This window comes from Diadema antillarum, unplaced genomic scaffold, assembly GCF_040938485.1.
Source record: "Diadema antillarum isolate AM-2024a unplaced genomic scaffold, OU_Dant_1.0 seq00000766_RagTag, whole genome shotgun sequence".
NCBI lineage: Eukaryota > Metazoa > Echinodermata > Echinoidea > Diadematoida > Diadematidae > Diadema > Diadema antillarum.
Genome location: NW_027271656.1, coordinates 976,628 through 1,003,032, shown reverse-complemented (window position 1 = coordinate 1,003,032; position 26,405 = coordinate 976,628). Strand labels below are relative to the sequence as shown.

Genomic DNA, 26,405 nt, shown 5'->3' with positions numbered 1-26,405 from the left:
GATGTTTCTTGACACTGGGTGTTTAGCTTGACAAGCTCGTGAAGAGCAATGATTGATGATAACTGACTATCAAACAGAAGTGAGTAGCTATTAAAATCACAAGCTAAAAGAAAATGAATAATACTCCAATCATATCTTGATAAGAAAAACAAGATAGAGAAAGTGATGCAGTGAACTTTTGTTCCATTTCATTGTTAAAACTATATTTGCATGGTAGAAAAAAAGATAAACAAATAGATATCCCATCAGTTGTGACATGTATTTGCAGCTACAGTATACAGTAGATTCTGCAGAACAGGCTAGGTATGAGTATGATTTCACATACACCTGATCTCATGTGCCCACGATTAAGTCGCCTTTTGGGAGCACTACTCCACAACTTTAAGACCACTTCCTGCAATTAGACATAGGGACCTGGCCCCATTTCACAACAGATGTTCAGATAGCAACTCTGGCTAGAATAGTAACTTCCTGTAGCAACAGCCAATCAGGAAGCTGGATTCTTGTCTATCACCATGACAACTGCCATTGAAACAAGAGTTGCTACCATAGCAACTTTTGTTGTTGTTGTTGTTGAATGAAATGGGGTCCTGGCAAAGGTCAATAACAATAAACAGGCAGCAATAAAGTTAACACAATCCTATGCTTATCAAAGAAGTACTATGACCAATGACACCATGCCCTTACTGTAGCCTATCTGTGCCCAGGCGTCCACTTCTCCCTTTGGCCGATAATGCACTGAGGATTGCATTGTTACAGGCATATATATACAGAGTCATCATCAAACTAGATCAACACATTATGACCAACACTGCATGGCCATGGTACGTTACTCTAGGGACCTTTACAAACAGGAGCCTATACTACGACAGTAAAAACCACATTCTAATACTCATTAATACTCACTCTATCTTACGCTGAAAAAAATAATGGCCGTTATCTATAGCCAGCATTACATAACATAAAACATTACATACTGTACAGCCCATGTTCTTCTTAAGAGCAGTTTCCTTTGGGTGAGGTATGTACACATGTGTTATACACTTCCCACAAGAATTTAATCATGAGAAATGATCATTCACATATGAAATTGTGGCTCCAAAATCTCCCTTTCAATATGAAAGCATATAATTTCAGGTGACTATCACCAGGTGACTATCACCTGAGTAATAGCGGAGTTCATTTCTCCACTATTATGGTCACAGTCAGTTCACTGTGTTCCTACCCCACACTCACCCGCATCTACATTATCATTGCCATCCCTCCTCCCTTGGCAGCACACACAAACACCATCAAGCACATATACATCCCTATCCAAACAATGATATCATACCAAGTAGGTCCATTATTGAACACTTCACCACACAAACATTTCAATATGAGTACTATACGCACACGCACACACACGAACACACACACCTTCTCTTGCAGATACACTTCATGATTACATCTGCATCAAGACTCTAACAGAAAACAACACAAAACACATTCAGATAAAATATACTCTCAACATACACACACGCTCACAAATCAATGTGTAATCCTTGATTTCATGATATAGAAGAGAAGGACTTCAATCATAGAACTCATCTTGTGCCCCCTCCAAAAACAAAGAAAAAGGAAGAAGAATGAGAATAAAAAAAGGGGGAAAAAAAGGCTAGTCTGGAGTCAAAAGATGAAGGATGGAGAGGAGGAGAACACCATCAGCCGATTGGCTGCGTTTCCCGTAGCAACCACTTCAGCCCCTTCTCGCGTCCCTGCCTTTCCAGCTCTGCCCCCACAACCTCTCGACACTTGCTGTGGTACGTGTTCAGCCAAGAGACCTGTGCCGGGAGGGTTAGAAAAATTGAGAGCAATTGATGGACTCTTCCAACATTACATAGATTATGTGACCTTGCATCACAAAACCAACAAAAAGTTGCACGCCCTGATTTTACGCGAGGACTCGCAACAGGTAAAACGAGTCAACCTAGTCAATCTTGAGTTTTTCATATTTTCTGAAAGATCAATTCTTCTCCATTATGCTAAAGTTTGGGATCATAAAAACAAATGGCAAATTGTGCTTTAGCAGTTTTTCTAGTACACTCATTTTGGAGAATAGTCGGATAAGGTATGTCTTACAGGCCCTGTTTCATTTCTTAAATATCCTTTACACACTCTTCACTTTCAACTCTAATCAGTTTTGGAAGGATGACGCTACTGTTTTGAAAGTTCCCATTCAGCTTAATCTGATAATCCCTTCGTTGTTGTTAATATGGCGTCTTACATCCTGTTTTTTATTCTATTCATTGCATAGCTAGCACAACTTGATAAGATTGAGCACTGGAATAGACTACATTTCGGAGCCTCCTGAAACAATGCCCTTTAATACAAAACTTTTGGACTTTACATGTTATACACAAACATACCTAATTGAAAATGCTATTGATTTGGGAGTCTGCAGTGGCTACATAGAGCAAGTGGCCTCTATCGGCAGGTGGTCACTACAACAGGTTTGCTTTGGTTCTTGATACTCAACCAGCATGTATTTTCCTGCTCAAGATCCAAAGGGCAAGGCAGTCATTGCCACAGTTTATGTTAAGAATCACAGGTATTAATGATGCCTTCTTTTGGTTGTGTAATTGTCTTTTTTTTTGTAAGCACTGACATGGTGCTTAGTAATAAAAAGTGGAGCATTTCATGCCCCTGCCTGGCAAGGTTCAAGGGGTACCATGAGGTACCCTTCAGAGGACCACGAGGTACCCCTCACAGGATCTTTATCGTCGAGTGTTCTTACCTCCTTCTCTGTCAACAGCGAGGGGTCTATCATCTTCACCTGGATTGGCACAAGGGTCACGGTGTCAAAGGTTACAACCTTCTTCCCATTGAAAGAGTGCTATAGTGGAAGAGACAAGAAATACAACGTAGCATACACGTGAATTGTGAATATATATATCGTCGCTGGGGCGACATGACCTCATATCTACAAAATGTCAAATGTTCAGGAGAGCCAAAAAACATAGCAGCCAAAGCACTATATCAAATGGGAGAGCCCTATCTTTGGCATGCCATGGTGGCTTCATTTTTTTGGGTAAGACAGTTAGGATTTGGACAGGACATCACTTACATATAACTGCTTCTCTGACCATTAATGCAAAAAAGTCATTTTCACCAAAATTTGAGATACAATGTCTTGTCACCCCAGCAACAGTATATATATATATATATATATATATATATATATATATATATATATATATATAATATGACAGACAGCCACAAGACACCCCAAGAAACACACACACGTCTGCTCAGCAGACAATTAAGGTGAAGAAGACCGACGGTCAAAAGCTTCCACCAGCCGGCATCCTGCAACATCTTCAGTCATTACTTTGTCTCAATTATTATATATATATACTGTATGTGTGTGTGTGTGTTTGCATTCGTGTGTGTATTATATACAATGTACATACATGTACGCTGTATAATATGTGAATGTGCATCACAAAACCAACAAAAAGTCGCACCCCTTGATTTTACATGAGGACTCAAGAAAGGTGAAACGAAGTCAATTTTTAGTTTTCCATATTTTCTGAAAGAATTTTTCTTCCTCTACTTTATTCTTGAGTTTGGGATCATAAAATGAATGGGAAAGTGGGTTTTGTAATTGTCGGTCCTTCAATATACATACATTTTACATATGTTATTGAATATATGACTTAACTACATGTAAGTGTATGATTTCGCATCAAGTTCTAACTGGTGTTGTTCTAGAATGCTACAATGTAGGGCTGAAACCATATTTTGTACATCCACATTGGTTTGACATAGTTATCTGACTGAAGAAATTCAATCATGAAACCCATTTCATACCTAGATCGCTTGAGATCGTAGCATGAGCCCTGTTTTAACAAATCACAGTCACTCCGATCGTATCACCGTTGTGGTGAGGTCTTGATAAGTGTCCATATATCGCAATATGATTGGTTCGATCGCAGAAGCAGCGCGTCTCGTCGGCCTGGAAAAGCGGCGACAACATGGCAGAGTCATATTATCATCGTGGCACTATCGCCTTCAGCGCAGGTCGAGCATAGAGAAACCATTGTGTAATCGCCTGGCAGGCCAAAAGTGAAGATGTAGGGCGATTGTGCCACGATTTGTGAATTTTTCACAGATCGCCATGGTCGTCATGGCTGTCTTCCCAGTGAGATGGCGCCCTAACAAACATTTCAGAATATTATTGGTCACTAACAGAGCAAATACAGCCTCTTTCCCTCTGAAAGAAATTGCTGAGTGATCATTACATTAGCAAAACTACAACAAGGAAAAGTAGAAGTTATGCAGTGCGTAATATATGTCCCCGCCGGAAGTAGCATTTTGAAGGAAAATGTATGATCAGACACGGACGCACAGACAGACACACAGACAGACACACAGACACACAGACACACACATGTACGGAGCCCGTTTCATAGTCCCCTGCTCGAACTCGTTCGGCGGGGACAATAATCTGATGCAAAGGATACATCTTATGTCTATTTCATGGAAAAACCAAGTGAGCATTGTGAAGATTCTTGTGTACAGTTCGATGGTAGACAAGTGAGTGGATGGCATCCTCAGTACTGCCGTTTTGAATTTGTGGTTACGACTAATTCAATGTATTGTACAACCAGAAATATTTGCATGCATTTTCATTTCTCAAATTTCGCGTGAGCCAAAATGTGCACAATTACAATGCATGCAAAATTTCATGTCTACACTATAATGCATTGGATGCCCGGGGCAATTCGCAAAAATTTCAAGCTGCTAAAAAAGGACGTTGGCTGGAATTCTTCAAAATTTCATGCCACGAACATTTCTTGCTTTGAAATTATCACTGTTTCTTAGAAACAGTTTAAAGTTTCAAATTCCAGGGCTTTCACATCTCAATTGAAGACATTTCTGCCATTAATTCCACCTGACTTCACTTCACTTACAACGCCAACTACTGTAAAAGAGGAAATTTTCGCATGACTAATTTTTCGCTCTCAGTCAGACAAGAAGAGTTTTGCGTGGTTTTAATTCTGTGGAATCAAGCCGTCAACTACTGGAACATGTGGCACGCAAAAATATTCATGTGCTTTTATTTTTGCACTAGTTTTTTGTTGCGTGAAATGCGCAAAAATTTCAACTTTTACAGTAACAAGGGAGTGAAACTGCAATTAAAGGTCCTGTTTACCTTTGGGAGCAGTGATTTCAAAAATGTTCTAGATATCACATTTGATGCATATGTGTAGGTTTGTTGTATCAAAAAACATCCGGCCATATAAATTCTTTGCAATAAAGCCTAAAATCCTAAAATATAGGAGATATCAGTGTTTTTCTCAATAAACCTAATTGTAAACGGTTTAGGCTGGAAACATTTTTATTACAACTATTATTCACATTTTGTGTATCTAACAAAACTAACATCGATTATACGGATTCAAATATTTACAGTGGTTGTTTCTCTCCCCAAGTCACATTTTAGAACTATTTTAAAGCACTAATGCTGGCTTTTTGTTTCATCTGCAAATGGTAAATCAATCTTTAAGAAGGCATCCCTCTCCTCTCCCATTCCTCCCTGCCCTCTAAATGATTTCCAATTATTACAAGAAAAATAAAATATGGAAAAAAAGAAAAGGCATTTTCAAGTGGATGCCTGTATCATTGAGAATAAGCTTAATACCGTTGGACTTCGGTTCTCCCCTAAAAGTTTGTTAATTATATATTGTAGGGTTTCCTTGGCTACCTTGAAATAGACTACATGACGTGCACGGTGTACTTTCACTGGGTCAGATTAAGAATCACCGCAGTTCATTAGCACTGATACATCGTTCTCTACGACGTCTTGCAAACTACGTCTGGAGTGGGGGCACTGATTTTCTGGAAGTCTGTGACTACCTTGCATGTGCTTGAATGACACCTGTATTTTAGAGGGAGCTGTCCTTTTTCAAATAGAGTCAGGCGTTTTGTAAACGAATCATGTTTGTCGCGGCTTAAAAATGGAGGATTCGTGAAACATCGTACGCGCATTTAGTGAATGCGGGAAGATTAATATCAACACTAGTACTTGGTAAAAGTTTGAATATTATCTGGCAATCTGTTCCATAGTATGAATTTATAAAGTTTCTGTTCATTTCATATGCTGTCCTCTCTAAATTGGAACTCTCTGACAAAAGTAGAAATATCAACGGATATGATACAATATTTTTAAAATGCCATTGCCATGGAAATGCATTGTTCAACAAAGACAAAAAATGTAACATACACATCTACATCATGGACATACTATAATGGTCACATTCAAGCATTAAAACAATGATTTAATATTTACCACATTCCGCATGGCCACCCACCCCTTCCTCCCCCCCCCCCCCCCCCCTCCCCCCCAACCAAAGAAACAAACAAATAAAAATGATGCTGGCTGAGTCAATGTCACTCTTAGATGAAGCCCATCTCTTATTTGCTCACAAGCATTCTCCCAAGCTTATCCTTGGATCCAACATACAATTGTATCAAAACAGAATCTTATACATTGTATTTTCCCAGAGGCAGCCATCAGTGCCTAGTCCCTTCAAGCTTGAAGCTTTGATAGTACCGGTACAGTACTCTCCATCCAATCAGGTAGTGTAGAGCAGAGCATTTTTCTCACCCGATGATAAAGAGGAGTACCCGATTAGCCGGAGAGCGGTTTTATTCATGTCACAGCTACCTTTGCACAACACACTAATTATGCAGCTATTTGCACCACATCACAGCATGCACAGTATGTCACTACAGCCACAGCTTGTTTAAAGTTTCATAATACCCTTTGCAAAAAACCCCAATTTCTCCTCTCGTAATGGTTTCAAGGAAAAAAAACATACACCGCCCCACAGCACCTGACAATTTCTTTAGAAGTTATATTTACACGAATGTTAAAGACTTTCATCAGGAAACAATAAGAATAGATGAAGCTTGTCTGGAGAATTTCTACCCATTTAACCAAAACACCTACTTGATTATGCAGTAGATATAACACTCCAGAACTGCTTGTTCACTTTGTACATCAACTTTAAAGAGTAGTATCCGATTAAGCGGCACCCACCCGATTATGCAAATATTACTGTAAATGCTGCAGTCAGACTGAAACTCACTTGCTTAACAGTGCCAACATCAATTGAAGCACAGACAAAACCAACTTCACAAGATCAAAAAAAACAGAAAAAAAAAACCTGGACAGTATGCTATCTAAATAAACACTTTTGCATAAAATTGTATACTCAATCTCCCCCTCCTACTTTCCTCATAGCTGTGACACCCTTCAAACAGCCATAGTTAACTTGTGTTTGCCATAACACGCATTTGCCATAGACACCTGCCCGAGCATTCTCGGGACTCGTCTTCAATGGGTTAAACACCAATTCATGTCTTACCTTTGTCTGGACAGGCACAGCTTGGACAATATTCTCTATCCTGATACCAAAGGCACCATCTTCATAGTAGCCAGGCTCTAAAGAGATATAAATGGGGACAACAATTGGATGGATGCTTTCTCATCCAACATCAATCGAAGGATTTGTCTCTTAACTGTCACCCATCAATTTGTTACATTATAATCCTTGTGATATATAGTCGATAAAACTTTAAACCTATGGGATTACAGTTGCTTCATGATTCATTTCTGACTCAATTCTTCAATTCTTTTTTCTTTTTTTTTACTCAGTATTAAAAAACACTTCTTTGATCCTACAGGTTTGATTTATGATTTTATCATGCTTCTCTGGCTTTTGCTTGCTTCAATTTCACATATTACTTTTTTTTTCTAATTGTGAGTGTCACAAATGTGTATTTGTTTCATTGTTTAAAGTTGCTGAGAATTCTTCATTCTCTTGTTTACATTTTTACTTGAAAACCATAACAAACAAAATTGAATTTGAAATGGGATCATATCAAGCAGAACCCAGCATGCAAGTCTTCCAGTTGTTACGGACCTGGATGTGGAACACTCCTAAATACTGCTGCAGGAACATTAATGAGACAGATATGTCATAGAGTTTCTTTAATCTAAGCTTTGAAGATTAGTATGGATTTGGGATTATAGTCCAATCACAACTATTTGAGGTTATTAAGCTCACCATCAGACATGAAAATGCCAGCCTCCAGGGGTGCCTCGGAGCCTGCGCCGACCCGGAAGCTGATGAGGTGTGGCGCTTCGTGGACGTTGAGGAAGGAGCCGATGCCATGCCCCGTGCCGTGCATGTAATCCAAGCCCACCTCCCACAAGAATTGCCGGGCAAAGGAGTCGAGGAGGGCCCCTTGACGCAGAGACAGAGAAGCAGAAAGAGAGAAGGTGTCTTTAAATGCGACCCGCCACAACAAAAGGATCCAAAAGTCGATGGCGGCTGAGTCAAGAAAATCGAATTTGAAGTCAGATCATCAAAATCTGTCAAAACAATCAAATTTCTGTTTTTGGCATTATGCTGTAGTCTAATGTTTCGTCTTTCGATCATCTGTCAAAATTTCGAGGCTAAATGATCGAAGGAAAGGCAAGAAAATAGCATTCTTCTTGGCCATGATTTTCCGACTTTCAAAAGAACAGAAACATGTCCGAAAATTTGGATTTAGCGCCGCATAAAAACTCCACCCCTAGCAATGAGGCCACTGCATGGCAACCTGGTTTCTGATTGGTCGTGCATAGACCGCTGGCGCTAAGCTTGAATGAACATCACGGAGGTTGCTATGAGCAGACATTCTATTGTCAAGAGGTGAAAACTGTCTTACCTCCCCTTGATCACGATTGCATCAGAAAGAAAACTCTGAAGACGGTTTTCCCAAAACGCTGATTTCCTAGACCACCCAACATGGTTTCATAAAATCACCAATATCTCCATAACTGCGTTCTTTTATAAGCCGTGTTATATACTGCATACGGTGTTATTTTCGCATACAGATATTTTCGCAAATGACGAGGTCAAAGACATTCTCGCGTGATGTTGTTATCGCAAATCGACACCGATGTTTACGTTAATGTTCTATTAACAAAGCACATGGAGACAATTTCGCGTGTTGTTAAATTCGCAATCCAACTGTGATTCGCGAAATTCGCAAAAATTAAACCCTCGTGAAAATAACAGCTTATACAGTATGAAATTAAATCAGGAGAGTACGGGAATACTGTCATGTTATTTTCAGAATATCGACCTTCCTCGAGTTTCAGATCTTTTTGTTGTAGCAGGTCACAAATGTCTTCTTGTTTCCATTTTCGTCTCTTCATTCTCCTGGCAGTCCTGTGGCCATGATGATGGCATATTATGCATTCTACCGCATGTCTGCTTTCTGTTCCTGCGTTTGAGTCAAACACTCCTTGGCTGATATGACCCATGGATGTGATTAGAAGGAAGTTCAACGTGACTGGTGCTGTCAATCCCGTCAATCAAGTCCTGTAGGTCATTTGATTGGCTGATGACTTGTTTATGATCTGCAGCCTCCTCACTAATGAAGCCTATAAGTGTGAAATCCTCGCACACTCTATTTTTGCCAATCAGTGTTTGTTCATTACCAAGTATTACCTTGTAATTTGGCAGTCATATTTTAACTAAACTCCTGTTTGCTGATTTCCATGTTGCAGAGATCACAAACACGAAGGCAAGGAAGGTATTTAAAACGTAGTTCTTACTGGGAAAAATGAAGAAAATATTTTAGACTGATGGCCAAAAAATCATAAGACCAAAAATATTGAACCAGAGACATGAGATAAGTATAGTATGAAACTGCTGTGGTACGTGGTCACAAATAGTTACCTCGAAAACACATTTTCCAGGAGCACCAGGCATCCCATAGAAATGTTGTGCATTTCATGCCCAGAACATACTTTTCCACAGCGTCAATTGCGAGAATTACTGCATGCACTGTATACTGTCCTTTAATGTTACTGCTTAAAGCTATACTGCACTTCCCCTACATGGCCTCCACCAATTCTCCCTATCGCATATAGCTCTCCGAATCTGAACGCGTGTGGCGCTCTAATTTTTTACCTTTAATTCTTGGGACAGTAACTTCCGGTTTCATGCGTGTGAGCTAGCTCGATGAGCTACTGGCGAATATTTTTTTCCATACATGGAAACGCTATGGGACATTATTCATCGTGCATTGTGATTGTCAGCCAAGGCAGCCGGCGCCGCGGCATGGCGAGCATGGTTCGAAGAAAATGCAGTCGACTGTGGAGAGAAGGTACACACGCAAAGAGTAGGCCCATAGCGTTTCCATGTACGGAAAAAATATTTGCGGCCTGTGCATGTGGTGCACCTCTACTGCTCGGAGCACGGATATCTGTCCAGTTTTTTCCTTTTAGCATCAGCAGAAGTACGCTCTGCTGCCTCACAGAAAAACCCCATGGTGTAATGGATAGTTATATTCGGGAAATAAACAAACTAAAGTCAAAACAAATATATTTCTTTGGATCCAAAACAAAGCTTGTAAGTTCGCCTATAGAAAAGCACACACGCAAATCAATAACCGGAAGTTACTGTCCCAGCCTGAGAGGTTCGATATCAGAGGTATCGAACGATATCACATGACATCGCCTTGATATCGGCTATATGCGATATGGAGAATTCTTTTTATATAAATGTCATAAAAAAGGCTTGTCTGTATGTTTGGGTTTTATCTTTAATTGTATGCGTAGCATTTATGATTGTAGCATTTCTTAAACTAGAACAGAAACCAGATAACAGTATATTCACTTTAAGTCTGCAAGCTCTTGACTGTTGCCATGGCAATTATTTGATTCAAAATATACCAAGGCTATCACGAGATGTCCCTGAAGAATGTGTTTTTAAACTTCACAGTAAACAGCAACAGAAATGTATGTTTTCTTTCAATAATTTCTACATGTGCCCCATGTTAAAATCAGAAATACAAGAGGTAAAAATGAATGATTCACTGCGATATAAGTTTTCATGCTTTACTTCCTGTGATCTGATAACAATAAAGTATATCATGTTGAAAACCTTCTCTAAAAAATAATACTATATGTTCCCACCTATAAATGATATTTACAGTCTGAATCCCCATCACAAGAGGGAAAAAAATGTCCAGTTTAAAGAAACAAACCATAGCTCTTACCAGTATGCTGAAACTGTGAATGCACACTGTTCTTTTCCCGCCAAAGCACTTTCAGGTTTTGTGAAGAGTACTAAAAAAGGTAATATCTTACTGGCATAACGTCTAGAGCCCCACTTCTCAACCAGCCGTCCACAAAGCTTCTGCAGTTGGGCGGCCATGTCGGCCAATAATAAAATAAAAATGATGTGTATTCAATCTTCTGGAGCTTAAAAAAGTTTGTATCTCTGAGCCACAATGGCCCTCGGGTTGTAAAAAGGTTGAGAAGCGCAGCTCTAGAGCATGATCTTGCCTTTGTGCAAGGAGCTGCTTTGGCTGGTACCGTGTAATCTTAGAAAAGTTTGTTTCAAATCTTACCTCTTGTTCCTTCAGGGAATATAATGGAAGCCAGCGCGATCACACCTTTCAAGACCCTTGTGAAACACTCCTAGATAAGAAACATTGTACAAGCCCAAAAGCAATTATGGAAGCATTCAGTTTGTACATATGCACTTCTTAAAAGAATTAAAAAAAATAGAATCATCAAATATTTCTCTGATTAAATTTGCACTTCAGGGAAAAACTACTTCAGCTTTTTGCAAATGTTATGAAATGACAGTCAAAGTGCCCAAATCAAAACTGCAGTCTCAAAGTACATGTCTACAATCAAACTGACAGCTATTTCTAATCAGTAATAAAATTAAAATACATAACATTACAGCATGCATGATTTCAAGTCAATTCTAAATGTTGCACTTGCGTTGAAATGGTCATGACTTTCACTGTATCATCAGCAGATATTTCTAACTTTAATCTCGCTTTTCCATTCAGAACAATTGCATCTGCAAAGTACAATTTATCTGTCAAAATATGGTGCATACTTTTCTGCCTTTACTAATGGTCAAGAATCTACCCCAGTGCAAAGGTCACAGGTCAATCAGCTGACCAGTAGCTACCTACAAAAAGTATGGTTACTTTGACTCTTTATGTGCCATGGTGTAAACCCTCTGTGTGCCACATTATTCTGAGACAGCAACGTAGTCATGCTTTGGGAAACATTCCGTTTTTCACATTTATGTAACTCTTACAGATTTGTGATACCCTGGACATGTAATGAGCAAAGTTGTAGAGAAAATGTCGAGCTGTGCTTTGATGTAAATTGTATGACATATCCGTGATTAATTTTTCTTTCAGATGACCTATAGCTACACTATTCATTGTAGAGGCATGACTGTTGTACACATAACAGTGACAGAAACTTAGAATTTACTCGCAAATCTGGTAGGAAGCAGTGCTTCATAGTCAATCACTACATAAAATGGAAGCTACATGGGTCCAGGATAAAATCGCCAGAAACACTTTTATTGCACTGTGGCATTTGGCTACTTGTCGATCGGTTTTGGTGGGTTTGTGCGTTTGAGCAGAATACGCGAACTTGGCACACTGTAAACCAAGTCAGGAGTGCAAACGTGACACATAAAGAGTTAAGTGGCCTGTCGTCTCACAGAACTTTGGAGTTCCGGACAGCAGAAGCCATATGGCAGGCAAACATTGCATTGACTTTTATACCTTCTGATGTTGAGTTGGTGTTCCAAAGTGGAGAGTTCTTGTCACATCGGTTGTCCCATCCCTTTACAAAACAAGAGGAACAATCAAGTCAAGTTTGCTGGGCAATCCAATCCAATCCAGAGATAGCTCTTATTTTTTTTCTTTCCTCTTTTTTGATTGTTAGGTGATGAAACCTGGAAGTGACACCAAAAGGATAAAGTGGCCCCTCCCACCCCCCCCTTTTAAAACGTGGCACCGTACATGCTTTTGCCTTCCTGCTAATCATGTTGATGTTTAAAAGGAAACGACTCCCCCCTACAGATTTATAGCGTCCCTGATGACTTCACTCTATCATAAAGTAGACAACGTCACAAACAATAATGAAGAATGTAATGTTCAGGTTTTTAAGGGCAAGTTCACTGTTACGTGTATATGCATGTGGATTGAGAGAATGCAACAATATTTGCAGAACACATCAGTTAAAGTCGGACAATAGATTCAAAAGTGGTGAAGTTTTTAAAGTTTTGGTGTCGCCATTGCTGGATGAGAAGACTACCACAGTTTGTGATGTCACATGCATTCAATTATATACAGAAAATACAGAGAAAATTCAACATAATTCACTCATCTTGCATAATAAAAGAGGACTTGACTTGCCTCTTTCAAAAGGAAGGGGGAATAATATTACCCTTAATATACATCAGTAACAAGTCAAAGGCATGCATATTTTTTTTTTGCAAAAATGACATTTTGAGGAATTCTCTTTACATTTTCCTTATATTGTTCAACGCATGCAACATCAAAAACTGCACTAGTCTCCTCATGCAACAGTGACTGCACAGAAACTGTGATACTTCATCACTTTTGAACAAATTGCCCGATTTCACCTAAACCTTCACAGATGTTTTCTACTAATATTGCTGCATTTTCTCAATCCACATTCATATTAAGATAAACTTGTTCTTTATAATTTCATGTTTCCCCACAACAAGAATACAGGCAAATGGCTTAAGGTATATATCACAGTCCTCCTAGTCTTTCATTTGCTCTCTCTCACAATACTTGCATGGCCTTCATCTCAAATAGCTGCAAGAATTAATCTGTGATAACTCTGAAAGGAATGGAAGTTACAACTGCTAAATTGCAAAAAAAAAAAGTAATAATAATAATAATAACAATGATAATAATTCAATAGCAATACATGAAGATGAAATGTGAGAATTGTGAAGTAATGATGTCATAGGCTCACCTAATGTGCATATGCGATTGTGAGTAATGTCATTATTACCTCCGCCAAGGGAGGAAGTTATGTTTTCGTTACAGTTGGTTTGTTCATTCGTTCGTTCGTTTGTTCGTTTGTTTGTCCGTGTGAAAAATAACTCAAAAAGTAGTTAACGGATTTGGATGAATCTTGCAGGAAATCTTTAGAATGATACAAGTAACAGATTATTAAATTTGGTACTGATCCGAGAACTTTGGGCGAATTTATGAAGGATTTTTGATATTTTGGCAGGTAGGGTCAATGAACTTGGGAGTTCAGGATGCGCGCATTTGAGGTTTGCATGCGCGCACTAAAGTGCATGCTCTAGTTTCTGCTAGGGAGAGGCGCGCCGTGCAGCTGAGGGTTTATGATGTAACAAAGGCTTCTATATTGGGAGATCAGGCAATTTTTCAGCATGTATACCTATGCATGGGTGGAAATCACTGATCTCTATGGAAGAGCACAAAGAGCTTTTAAATCTCTTTGGGAAGAGCAAAACCATCGGTGGAAAGTAGCTGCTTTAAATTGGTGGAGGTCTGCGCTCTCAGTGCTTTTCTAGGTTTACAATAACATGCTTTCTTAATATTTCAATATCTTTCTTCTTTTTTTTTTTTTGGTGGGGGGGGGTAGAGGGGAGTCTGAATGTTATTACACTTGAACCACATGACCTGTTTCTTGCTTAACCCGTTTTGTGCCAGTGACTTTGGACAGTAAAAATGGTGCTAAGGGGTTTTCTGTGCCAATCAGTACTCAAAGCATGCATCGGGTGAAAGTCAGCTTGAACACAGAGTGGTGTTTCTCTGTGAAATCTGCAAGCGACACACAGCGACAGTACCTGTACTGTCCGCCCGAGTCACACAGGTAGATTTCCTGGGTGTTGAGCGTCAGCGCCGTTTCCAGCTCAGGCTTGTAGTGAATCACCGCCCCGTTCGGCCCCATCGACGATATGGTGGCAAAACTGAGAGACACAAAGTCCTCCTGCTCACTGTAGCATCAGTTTGAGGTAGCAAAATGAAAAAGACGGAGAGACAAATCTAGAATGAATTTATTGTGGACATTGTGCAATGATATCAAGAAGGGGATTGCGTCTACACAGCAATCACGCATCATGATTCTTTCAGCCCCTATTCACAGAGCCCTGGAAGCTGTTATTTTCATGAGGGTTTAATCTGCACAAATTTTGTGAATCACTGTTGGGCTGCCAATCTAACAACACCTGATTGCCAGCTGAAGCACTGGTGGAGTGAACAGGCATTAATGCACGTAAGATAGCTTCTGTTTCAAGTTGCAAAAACAACATCTCGCAAAAATGTCGGTGACTTTCTCATTTGTTAAAATATCGGTAATATCAATCATGGACGGAAAGATGGACGGACCTACACCCAGAAAACATAATGCCATTGGCAACACTTTGTGGCGGAGGCATGAAATGAAATCAAATGGCAGTCACATGTTTCTGTCTTTCCTAAGACAGAATAAACCTAAGTAATCTGGCTCTCAGGTGCTAATACTTAGCTTCACTGTGAGTTTGCGTGTTTTGGCCCACTTAGGGACCACTGTGGGGCACCAACACATGCTCCTATCCCACCCCCCCCCCCCCCCCCTTCCTTGATGATTTACGCCAACTTTGTGCGTCTCAGCTCTTAAAAAATTAGCAAAATTAAAATGCACATAAACATTTCTGGTTTTACAGTATTAAAACTTGACTTGCATCTTAAGTTAATGTAAACCTGTGGTGTGAGATTTATGACCACAGCTCAAATCTGTGGAGAGTTATTCAGAGCATGCATGATATGGTTCTGATCAGGGAAAGTTAATTGACCATTTGAACTCTGACCTTGTCGGAATTCATCAATATTCGAACCTGACTGGCATCTTTACGTGCTTTATCTCAGGTGTGAGTTTGGTAATCACAGCTCAAAGCCGTGGAAAGTTATTGAGAGTACACCACACTTTTTTGTGCACAGTGCTTATGAGGTAAAGTTCATTGACCAGTTGACCAGCATGAACTTGCCAAATTTCACCCATATTTAAAGCTGACTGACATCTTTAGGTTATGTACTTGTAGTGGTCATAGCTGAAATCTGTGGAAAGTTATAGAAAGCACACCACAATACTGCGAGTACAGTGCTTATCAGAGAAAGTTCATTGACAATTTGACCTTTGACCTTGTTGGACTTTACCTATATTCAAACCTGACGGACATCTTTAGCTTATGTAGCTGTAGTGTGAGTTTGGTGGTCATAGCTCAAATCTATGGAAAGTTACTGAGTACAACACAATAGCGTGAGTATAGTGCGTATCAGGCAGAGCTCATTCACCTTTTGACCTTTGACCTTGCCAGACTTCAGCCACATTCAAACCTGATCAGCATTTTCAGGTTATGTACTAGCCTGCTGCCCGGGCAGTATTTTCTATCCCAAATTAGCAATAACGCCCTCTGTAGAGAGTAGCTCAATAACGCCCTCTGTAGCTCAATAACAAAGACAGCTTCATACATACTTCTCGGTTTATTTTGGACAATTTGCATGAAGATCTTGATGCGGATAATGTGCATGGGCAGTTACAATTTCAAAGGGAACATTTTCCATTGGCTTTCTGAAGTGCCTGTCAACAGTACCAAGTGTGACCTACTGCATGTAAAAGCATGAAGAGCGTATTTACATGCAAGCCATATTTTGGAACGATGGCATGACAGACAGGCCAGTGGGTGGGGACAATGAACCTCACTAAAACCAGAAGCAATGCCAAAGTTGCCTTGTCCTTTTTTTGTTCGCTTATGCAGATAGTGAACACAAGAGGGCGACATAAAAGGATACAGACACAAAAAAAAGGACAAGAGCCTTGTCCTTTGAGTTAACCTTGAGTTATGTCCCTGTGGTGTGAATTTGGTGGCTATAGCTCAAAGATGTGGAATGTTAGAGAGCGTACACCAAATCGTTGATGAAGCCGATGATGACAACGCCGCTGCCGCCACCGATGATGACGATAGAAAAGTGATGCCTCACTTTCACCACGTGGGCGAGACAACGAGATAAAGCTTACAAACCACGTATGCGACATCGCAACAGAAGATGAATGGCCAGATGGCGAATGATTTATTCATCTTACAGTACTTGCCCCACTCTCTGAAGGATGTCCTTCATAGGACAGCAAATGTGTTCCTAAATTGGTGGACACAGAAACCCTGTCCACACTCAAATTATAGATTAATACCTACATATACAGCTTCAACCCATTGAGAAACTATGATTTCTCTTAGATCCATGAGTCTTCTAATTCTTACGTAGATTTCAGACAGGGTCAGCTACATGATTCCCAACCAATGTAGGTTCTCTCTTCTAATGCGATTTTTTTTAAAAACTCCCCCACACGGAAGATTGAGACCTTCTCATTACAAGACAGGCACTTCAAGGAAAATGTCTAGCTTTCATAAGATGTGAAGCCATATAATATATCTCTCCTTAATACTACTTGTGGACGACTCAAACGTCTACCTCACACTCAAGCCCTTACATTTACATTTTTACATATGGCTCATATGCAAGGCTGACACTTGCACGACTTTTGGCCACGATTTTGTCGTGGCAAGTCGTGCCATTTTGGGGCACGAACTGGGAGGCTCTCGCACTGTTCACGACTAGTACACGCATAGTTCACGACGAGTTCACGAAGAGTTCACGAATAGTGTCAGTGTTCAGTGTTCAGTGTCCACATTGACCAAGCTGGTACAACGAGTTCACGCATAGTTTGCACAAAGTTAATGCACTTCCCGCATTGGCACGACGAGTTTGCACAATTCGGACGGTGTCATGCCGACTTGGGCACGCCATATAAAAAGGGGGCCACGCTGCGACGCGCATGTCGTGAACTACTCGTGAACTCAACGTGAACTGTTCGTGAACTAATCGCGGCAGTTTGTGACAGTCGTGGCATAGCAAGCACTGCCACGCACCCTCCCGCATCGTCCTGACGAGTTCACGAACAGTTTGCGCATAGTTCATGACCCGGTCGCGAAATTTTGTCGTGACCAAAATTTTGAACATTTCAAATTCTCGTCCCGACATGGCATGCAGTCACAACGGGTTTATGCACACTTCACGCCAGTTTACGACTAGTTTGCGCACTAGCACGACTCCAGTCATGCTAATGCGTGCCACAGAATCGTGCAAGTGTCAGCCTGGCTATACCCTTTAGTCTCGGAATTTGACAAGTCTACTTTCTAGGATCAGAGCACGAACTTCAAAAAAACAAACCGTCCAATTTTTAGCAATTCATTACATAGTCTGCCCATGCATATTACCTTAGATGGCACAGTCTTAGAAATACACGCCCATTTGACATTTTAGTATACAATAAACTTTCATAGAATTTTCATGTTGATAGTGTTTGTCAAACCATATGTGACCCTGCACCTCAAAACAAACAAAAAGTTGCCAGACATGACTTTTTAGTTGAGACCATATTCTCAAAGAGCAGACTTTAAGCTTTAAAATGATGTATAACTCAAATCAAATGGACTCTCCTAACCTATCTAAATATTGGAAAGAAAGCACAAACTCAGGAAATGTGTAAACTGAGAAAAGAGGCTCTAAAGTACAGTGTTTATTCAAGCGCTTATTCTTTACCAAATCGTGCTGGCTGTGCGATGAATGGGACAAAAAACAGGAAGTAAACCACCAGAGTAACAACAATGAAGGGATTATCAGATTAAAGTGAAATTGAGCATGCCTTATTAACACATTCTGTCCATAATTAATGCCAACTTTCAAAGCAGTAGCACTATCCTTTCAAAAGTTATTAGAGTTGAAAGTGAAGAGTGTGGACAAGGTTTTTCAGAAATGAAAAAGGGATTCTAAAGACACACCTAATCACACTATTCTACCAAAAATGTTCGAGATAAACTGCTAAAAAAACACACTTTCCTGCCCGTTTTATGATACCAAATTTTAGCATAATGTAAAAGCAGACCCGCTCTTTCAGAAAATATGAAAAAGTCAAGTTCGGCTAGGTTGACCCATTTTACTTATTTTCAGTCCTCACGCAAAATCAGTGTGTGCGACTTAATGTTCTTTTTGAGGTGCACGGTCACATATAATGAAACAAAGGAGTCATGTTGCTGCCAAAGACAGCAGTGAAGGAAGTTTGTTTTGTATCAGGACAATTACTCCCCAAGGGCAATTACCCCCATTCTAAATACTGCTTAATGATAAGGTTAGGGTAAAGATTAGGGTTAGGGTTACATTTAGGGTTAGGGGTTAGGATTAGGTTCAGGATTAGGGCTAGGACTAGGGTTAGGGGAAGAGTTCAGGGTAATTGCGCAAGGGGTAATTCCCCAGTGTGTAATTGCCCTAGACCCAGTTTGTGGAGGACGGCTGGCGACTCACCAGGACAAAACACTCCCGATACAGCCTCTAAATAAAAATGTACAGGCCCAGGACAATGTCCATGCTGAGGCTGCTGAAATTGGACAGTGGCAGCATTGAGAACCCTGTGGAATCTCTGTCCCAAAGGGCCAACATACAAGAAATGTCACAAAGCTCAGAGACATTCGGCTGTATGCATAAAAAGTAGCAGTTGCTTGCAAGCAATTGCTTCAATCACAATTACAATCACATTTGTCAAGCAAAAAGATCTAGCTAAAGCAATTGCTTAAATACTTATGCGTATAATCTTTTGCATGTGCTTCAACATTTTGCTTTGCTTTGCACAAGCAATTGCTTGCAATTTTAACAAAAGGGACATCACGTCTGTGCAAACACAAGAACAAAAGCGGGTTTGAATACATGTATTTGAAAGGGCATGCGTGTGCAGAAACATTTCCTGACAAATGCAATAAAATGACACTCATACACGCAGATATACTCACAGACACAGACACAGACACATCTATACACACATACGTACTGGCTGATTCCCCCTCCCCTCCCCCCCCCCCCCACCCAAAAAAAAAAGCAAAGCAAACTCACATATGAGGGAATCAGTACAGGTTTTACACAAAATCCAAAAAGAAACGATTACGCTGACGCCACCTTCATGCTACCTTCTCAGTTTCTCCAACATATCAGCAGCAGTCACTTCATTCAGATAACCCTTGGGAATCTGTAGTTGGTGAGAGGAAAATGCAATAAAAAAAAGAGCATTATTCGGAATCAGTTTGCATGCAGTGGTTGATACTATGTCAGGCAAGTCTCTGGCAAAACTTTCTTTTTGGTCAGGAGAAATGCAACAAAGTTTTGATGTGTCAGTACAACAATATTGTCTTGGCTCATGGCTATTAAATTTACCTGTTTCACCTAAAGAGAGTTTAATGATTGAAATTGAGTTTATGTACATCAGCTGTTATATGTACATCAGTCACGTATTTACAAACTTTCTGGTTGTTAATACAGTTTTGTAACTGTTAGAAAACCATTGTCTTAGATATAGTGTATTAGCTATAAAGTCAATTAAGAATGTCATTTGTCTCTTTTATCCTAGCCTATTCGGCTAGACTAACAGCCTAAGGTGGTTTTGATGGGGGTGGGAGAAAATCTTCTTATCTAAGCTTGATTCTCTTCTTCTTCTTTTTTTTTCAGAATTGTTTCTTAATGTTTTTCATGCAGAGACCTGGGCAGTGTATCATGAAATTTGTCAGTCACTGACAACTGTTTTAAGCTACTGAAATCCTTGCATTTGATTGGCTGAAAGCTAATTTGACAGTGAAAATCACTGAGAAAACACTGGATGAAATGCCCCCCTGCATCAGAATCTTGACCATACCTCTTGCTCCAGCCAGGCAAAGTACTCACAGAGAGCAACAGCATCTCTTATCTGGGAATAGAATGATAGAGACAAAGTGAAAGATATGATATCTGAAAAAAAGCATCATATTATTTGCACATGTGATTCCCTAACCCAACAAAGGAAGGGCCTTATCTGACCCCATATCACAGTCCCCCCCCCCAAAAAAAAGAATAATAATAAAGATAAATAAATAAATAAATAAAAGAAATAGAAAATAAATAAATGAATAAATAAATAAATTAATTAATTAATTAATAAATAAATAAATACAAAATAGAAAATAAACAAACAAACAAATAAATAAATAAATAAATAAATAAATAAAATAACTAGAAATGTCGCTACGGCGACTGGTGTATGTCTCCGCCATAATGCATGGTTCTCCTAATAGGTCTATAGTACAATGTCTTGACAATGTGTGATGACAGTTTCACACAATTGGCAAAATACTGAAATGACAGGTTTGACACAAATGTGCTGAATGTTCACTTTCCTAGAACTAGGTTCAATTGGATGAATGATTAAAATGTCAGAGTGCAGGTATTTGGGGAACTGATGATTTTTACTTGACTTTTGACCCTTTTATAAGTTTATGCATTGAGTAATTTTCAAGGTATTGAGAAAAAGTATAATTTCAGTATCAAATGGGAAAATAGCATTATCTAAACTTGGCCTTTGACCTTTGACCTCACAGTTCCAAGGAGAATCACTGTTAGGTTGAACATGCATAAATATGTAAGTTTCATGATGATACCTTGAGTTACTTTTGAGATATGGAGGAAAAAGTGCAATTCAGCACTTTCACTTGACCTTTGACCTTTTGACCTTTGACCTTTTGGCAAGAAACTTCCTACAGAAGAGATATTGGGTAATACATGTATACATCAAGTTTAAAAAAAAAAACCTTCAGGCATTGCATAAATATAAGGAAAGTAGTGATATTTTGAGGAGTTGACCTTGACCTTTGATCCCTAACCTTTGAACCATGACCCCCAACTTCCCTAGATAATCACTGCCCATTGGAACAAGCATATATACTAAGTTCCTTGAAGATACCTTGAACCATTTGCGAGATATGGAGAAAAACATGAATTTTCAACCTTTTTTTTCACAACATAACCTGTGACCTTTGACCTTTGACCCCGTGACCCTAAAATCTAAACAAAGTATTATCCCCCCAGGATATACCCTCATACCAAGTTTGATGTAAAACCACCACACGGTTCTTGAGATATCGACAAAAACAAAACGGGACGGACGGACGTACGGACGTACGGACGGTCGGACGGACGACACGAAAACATAATGCCTCCGGCCACTTCGTTGGCGGAGGCATAAAAAAGCAGAACGTTACAGTATTTGCATGTTTCATGACCCAAGTAAGGAAGCGCCTTATCTGACTGACATCACCAAATACACAAAAATATGGTGGTTAAGATTTTTCTCCCCTTTTTAGTATTAAGTCACATTATAACGGAAAAAATTTCCAGCTTGCAAATGATTTGCAGCTCATTAAAATTAGGCGTTCCTAATCTATCATGATGAACAAGGAAAAGGTGAACATCTGGGAAGCTAGTTTTGTGGAAAGGGGCCTTAGAAGTTGAGGTTAAGGCCTTTTTCAAGATTCAGTTCAGTTCAGTTTATTTTATTTTAGCATGGAACTTGCTTCAGCCAATGGCTGTTCTTCAGCTGGTCCGTGCCCGATAAAATCACATATACAGTGTACATCATCATACATTATTTCTTTTTCAAGATTATTGAGTCATTACTCATTGTGTGTGGAACAAAAGCTAGATTCAAACTCCATTGCAAACACTGTAATGTGAGTACCATTATTATGTTTAATTTGGTACACTGCTTTTTGTCATTGTTTTACAGTATCAAAGTACAATTGTATCTACTGCTGGTTGTGTGGAAAGTCTCTATATGGATTTTGTGCACTCTTTCATATAGCTCATGAATGGAACAAGAAAAAAAAAAAACAGCAGCACCAATCTCATAGAGTTCTAATAAAAATGGATCTTCAAAACACTCCACATATGGGTAATTCTATGCTTTCATACTTGGAACACATGAGGAATTAACATTTCAATCAGAACACACACACAACCAGAAATTAACTAATTTAATCCACAATGCATATTTTCAGGCCTGCTGGAAAAATCCGGCTGTGTATCTGCAATCAGTCGTGATCAGATCTGAATCAGCAATCAGTCACGATCAGATCTGAATCAGCAATCAGTTGTGATCAGATCTGAATCAGCAATCAGTTGCGATCAGATCTGAATCAGCAATCAGTTGTGATCAGATCTGAATCAGCAATCAGTCACGATCAGATCTGAATCAGCAATCAGTTGTGATCAGATCTGAATCAGCAATCAGTTGTGATCAGATCTGAATCAGCAATCAGTTGCGATCAGATCTGAATCAGCAATCAGTCGCGATCAGATCTGAATCAGCAATCAGTCCTGATCAGATCTAAATCAGCTACTGACGCAAATGATCACTGTAAGTCGTTGCAAAATACCGAGGTCAATAGGTGATTATTCATTCACAGACAGCCTCATCCGTCGACTAATACGACCTCAAAGGATTGCTGCGTCTGTAACATTCCACTAAGGCTTCCCTTGGTTCTTGCTTGACTTTGCAGTACCATGGCAACACTGAAAGTGATGGCCATCTCTATTCCATATAACGCCAATGTCCATGTGATTCAGCAGACTTACATCTGTACAATCAGCCTTCAATGACATGCACTACTCTGAAAGATGCTGAAAACTTGAAGGACAACCTCAGCACCACGAGGCTGACAGATAGATTAAAACTTGTCCATGCTTTCAACTCTATTTGACCAACTTTTTCGCCATATGTAAAGTTTGTCCACTAGTTGTAACCTGTTCAGGACGGACTGATTTTGCTACAACACGCATTTCCCATAGACCCCTGCCCAAGTATACTTGAGACTTGTCCTCAACTGGTTAATACAAGATGGTTCATTATGCGCTCGAAAAGCATTGGCTCAATTGTCCAAGAATATCCACATCAATAGCTGAGGCACATTCTACTCACGTGAGCTTGTTTCATTCCTTGAATCTCCACCTCATTCTTCACAGCTTTGCTCTGCCAGATAGGGCTGTTGTGAATGTAACGATGTTGCTGCAATCAATGGAGGAAAAGGACCAAAAAAAAATGACAAATTAAAGAATCACTAAGAGTGTTCTGTCTATTTAAATATAAATTGCTTTTTGAAACACTACATTGCAGCTTTCAATATTGGAATGGTCACAAGAAGTCATTAAAAAAAAATGCTTTAAGTGTACTGTGAGATAGGGAAATAGTTTGATTCAAAAAATTCAAAGAATATACTAAACACATGGGTGGAGTAAATCAAAACTATGGTGACAAAAACAACTTTTGACAATTAAGCATGATTGTGGACAACGCGTCATTTGACACCACGGAACCTCGTCTACACTACCACAAACAATAAAAGACACGCAAGGAAGTTCACATCGGAATCGTTAGTGATGTTTCTATTTCATATCCATTTGTATGATTACATGTATGCATTGCACTCCTATACTGGCTGAAAAGTTACTGTAAGCAAAGCAGGCAAAAAGTAGAGCTAAAAGTCCATCAAGCGTTTTTCAGATATCTTTTCTGACAAACTGTTATAAGCCACTACAATCCCTGCATCTGACTGACCGAGCGCAGATTTGTTGGGCAAAATATCTGACAAACCACTAATCTCCATAAAATGCCCCCCCCCCCCCCAAGTCTCTCTGATTCAGTCTGTACCAACCTTTGGAATGAGGTTGACCAATGCAAAGCTGGAATGAGCACTGATCTGGAAGACATGCAAGAACAAAAAAAAAATCAAAGAAAAAGATTAACCCTCAAATGAAAAACCAGCGTAATATCCCATCAACTTTATACCACGTATACTGAGCATATTGCCTACAGGACTACAGCTATTCGTGAGCATATATTACAATGAGTCATGAATATTCATCAAGGCCCTCAGGCGGGCAGCAACTGGTATGTCTGGAGAAGCAAGCAGGAAGCTCACAAGGGAGATGTTAGCAAGGAGATTCGAGAAATGGAGTCACAACAGTCTTATTCGCTTTGATCCCATGCTCGAAGCCGCCACTCAAAAATCCTTGAAGTATGTGTCAAACAGGATCTGCCGCTTAGATGCGAAGACAATTGACTCGTGTCTCATCGCATAATCACCAGCCACTTTCCAAGGAAGATATGTCTTTGTGATGGTAATTACTTTTCGCTATCCCTACTTACAAACAATGGGCGGTAGACAATGGTAAAGGCACGGGGGTGCGCAAATAGAAATTGCTCAAATATTGCTGAAATAGATATCAAAATTACTCGACTGTAATGTACGTGTCTGTACGCTAATCTGACATATTAATTTATAAAGAACTATACTTCAAGATGATGTCATATTAGTTTCATTTGGCGAAAATAAGGAGAAAAGTGATAAAAACAGCTTTCCAGGAGGGTAAAATTTCAAACACTTTCACAAAATACAGCTCAGATTTACACTTTTGCACATATTTTCGAACGGAATTGACTTTTGTTTTACATGTTTTATCATTAGGTAAAATTTCATTGCATTTGATATGTACACGAGCAGCATATACCCGATATTATGTTAGCGTTAAAAATGAATCTTCAGATTGCTCAGAAAGATGGCGGCTTCAAGCATCGAAGATCAAAGGCACAAATGCACCTGTGGAATTCTTTTGTCCATCCATAGGAAACTGACAGCTGAGTGAATAACTATAGTCAGTTGTAACTCCATCTCTCGAACCTCCTTGATGTTAGAGGAGAAGAAACAACAATCTCTCCTTTGCATCCTTACTCGATCCAATGGAGAAGTTATGCACTCAATCACAGGTGTTGATTGCTTTGACAAAGGACAGCATTTTTGTTCAAGTACTGTAAAAGTGGAAATTTTCGCGGTGTTGAAATTTTCGAGCATTTCGCGCAACCAGAAACTAGCACGAAAATAAAAGCACGCGAAAATTTTTGCTTGCCATAATGTTCCTGTGGGTGATGTCTTGATTCCGCGGATTTAAAAACATGCGATACTCTTTTTACCTGGCCAAGCGCGAAAAATTAGTCGCGCGAAAATATCCACTTTTACAGTATGGACCTACTACACATGGCCTATGAACAAATGTCCTTCTTTGATCCTTTCATCACCATCACCACCTGACTGTGCATCTCATTGAGTACATTCATATGTTTGGACAACGACAATTGTGTAAGCAAGCACCGTCACTGACCAAAGAACTTTTTCTCCTATTTCGGTTTTATTTGGCAGAGGTGCCTTACATTCAGACTGCCGTCAAATAAACACCGATGATAGGGCGCAGCAAACCTCTAAACATGACAAATTTTGTGTCACAAAATTGGTCATTACTGAAGTGAACACTTGTGGACACATGTGTAATGGTGCTTAATGGTATGATACACATGTCATCTACTGTTAATATCCTTATCTACTCTGTAACAACGGGCGAAGATGGGGAAAATTAGATTACAAATCATATTCAACCTGCTAAAAATATTTGCTTTTTCTTGTTAAAGTACTTGCATTTTGTGACTAAACTTGCTTGAGCGATGATTTTCCAATGAAATTACAAGAGAGCATGCATTTTTCTTGATTTAAAAGTCAGAGCTATTATCTTCTGCGCATGTAGTTTTT

At 39.5% G+C, this 26,405-nt stretch overlaps 1 protein-coding gene across 1 annotated transcript in view; it reads right to left on the bottom strand.

Moving 5' to 3' along the window:
* Positions 1-1,008: 1,008 nt before the first annotated feature.
* Positions 1,009-26,405, bottom strand: part of LOC139738731 (xaa-Pro aminopeptidase 1-like) — a 39,738-nt gene continuing 14,341 nt past the window's right edge. The window contains exons 11-21 of the mRNA XM_071649372.1: positions 24,480-24,524; positions 23,747-23,833; positions 20,654-20,704; positions 19,935-19,993; positions 14,727-14,876; positions 12,652-12,712; positions 11,461-11,530; positions 8,118-8,297; positions 7,416-7,492; positions 2,777-2,875; positions 1,009-1,823 (exon numbers count right to left, since the gene is read on the bottom strand). Coding sequence (XP_071505473.1) covers positions 1,704-1,823; positions 2,777-2,875; positions 7,416-7,492; positions 8,118-8,297; positions 11,461-11,530; positions 12,652-12,712; positions 14,727-14,876; positions 19,935-19,993; positions 20,654-20,704; positions 23,747-23,833; positions 24,480-24,524 — 999 coding nt within the window. The 3' untranslated portion in view covers positions 1,009-1,703. The remainder of the gene's footprint in view (positions 1,824-2,776; positions 2,876-7,415; positions 7,493-8,117; positions 8,298-11,460; positions 11,531-12,651; positions 12,713-14,726; positions 14,877-19,934; positions 19,994-20,653; positions 20,705-23,746; positions 23,834-24,479; positions 24,525-26,405) is intronic.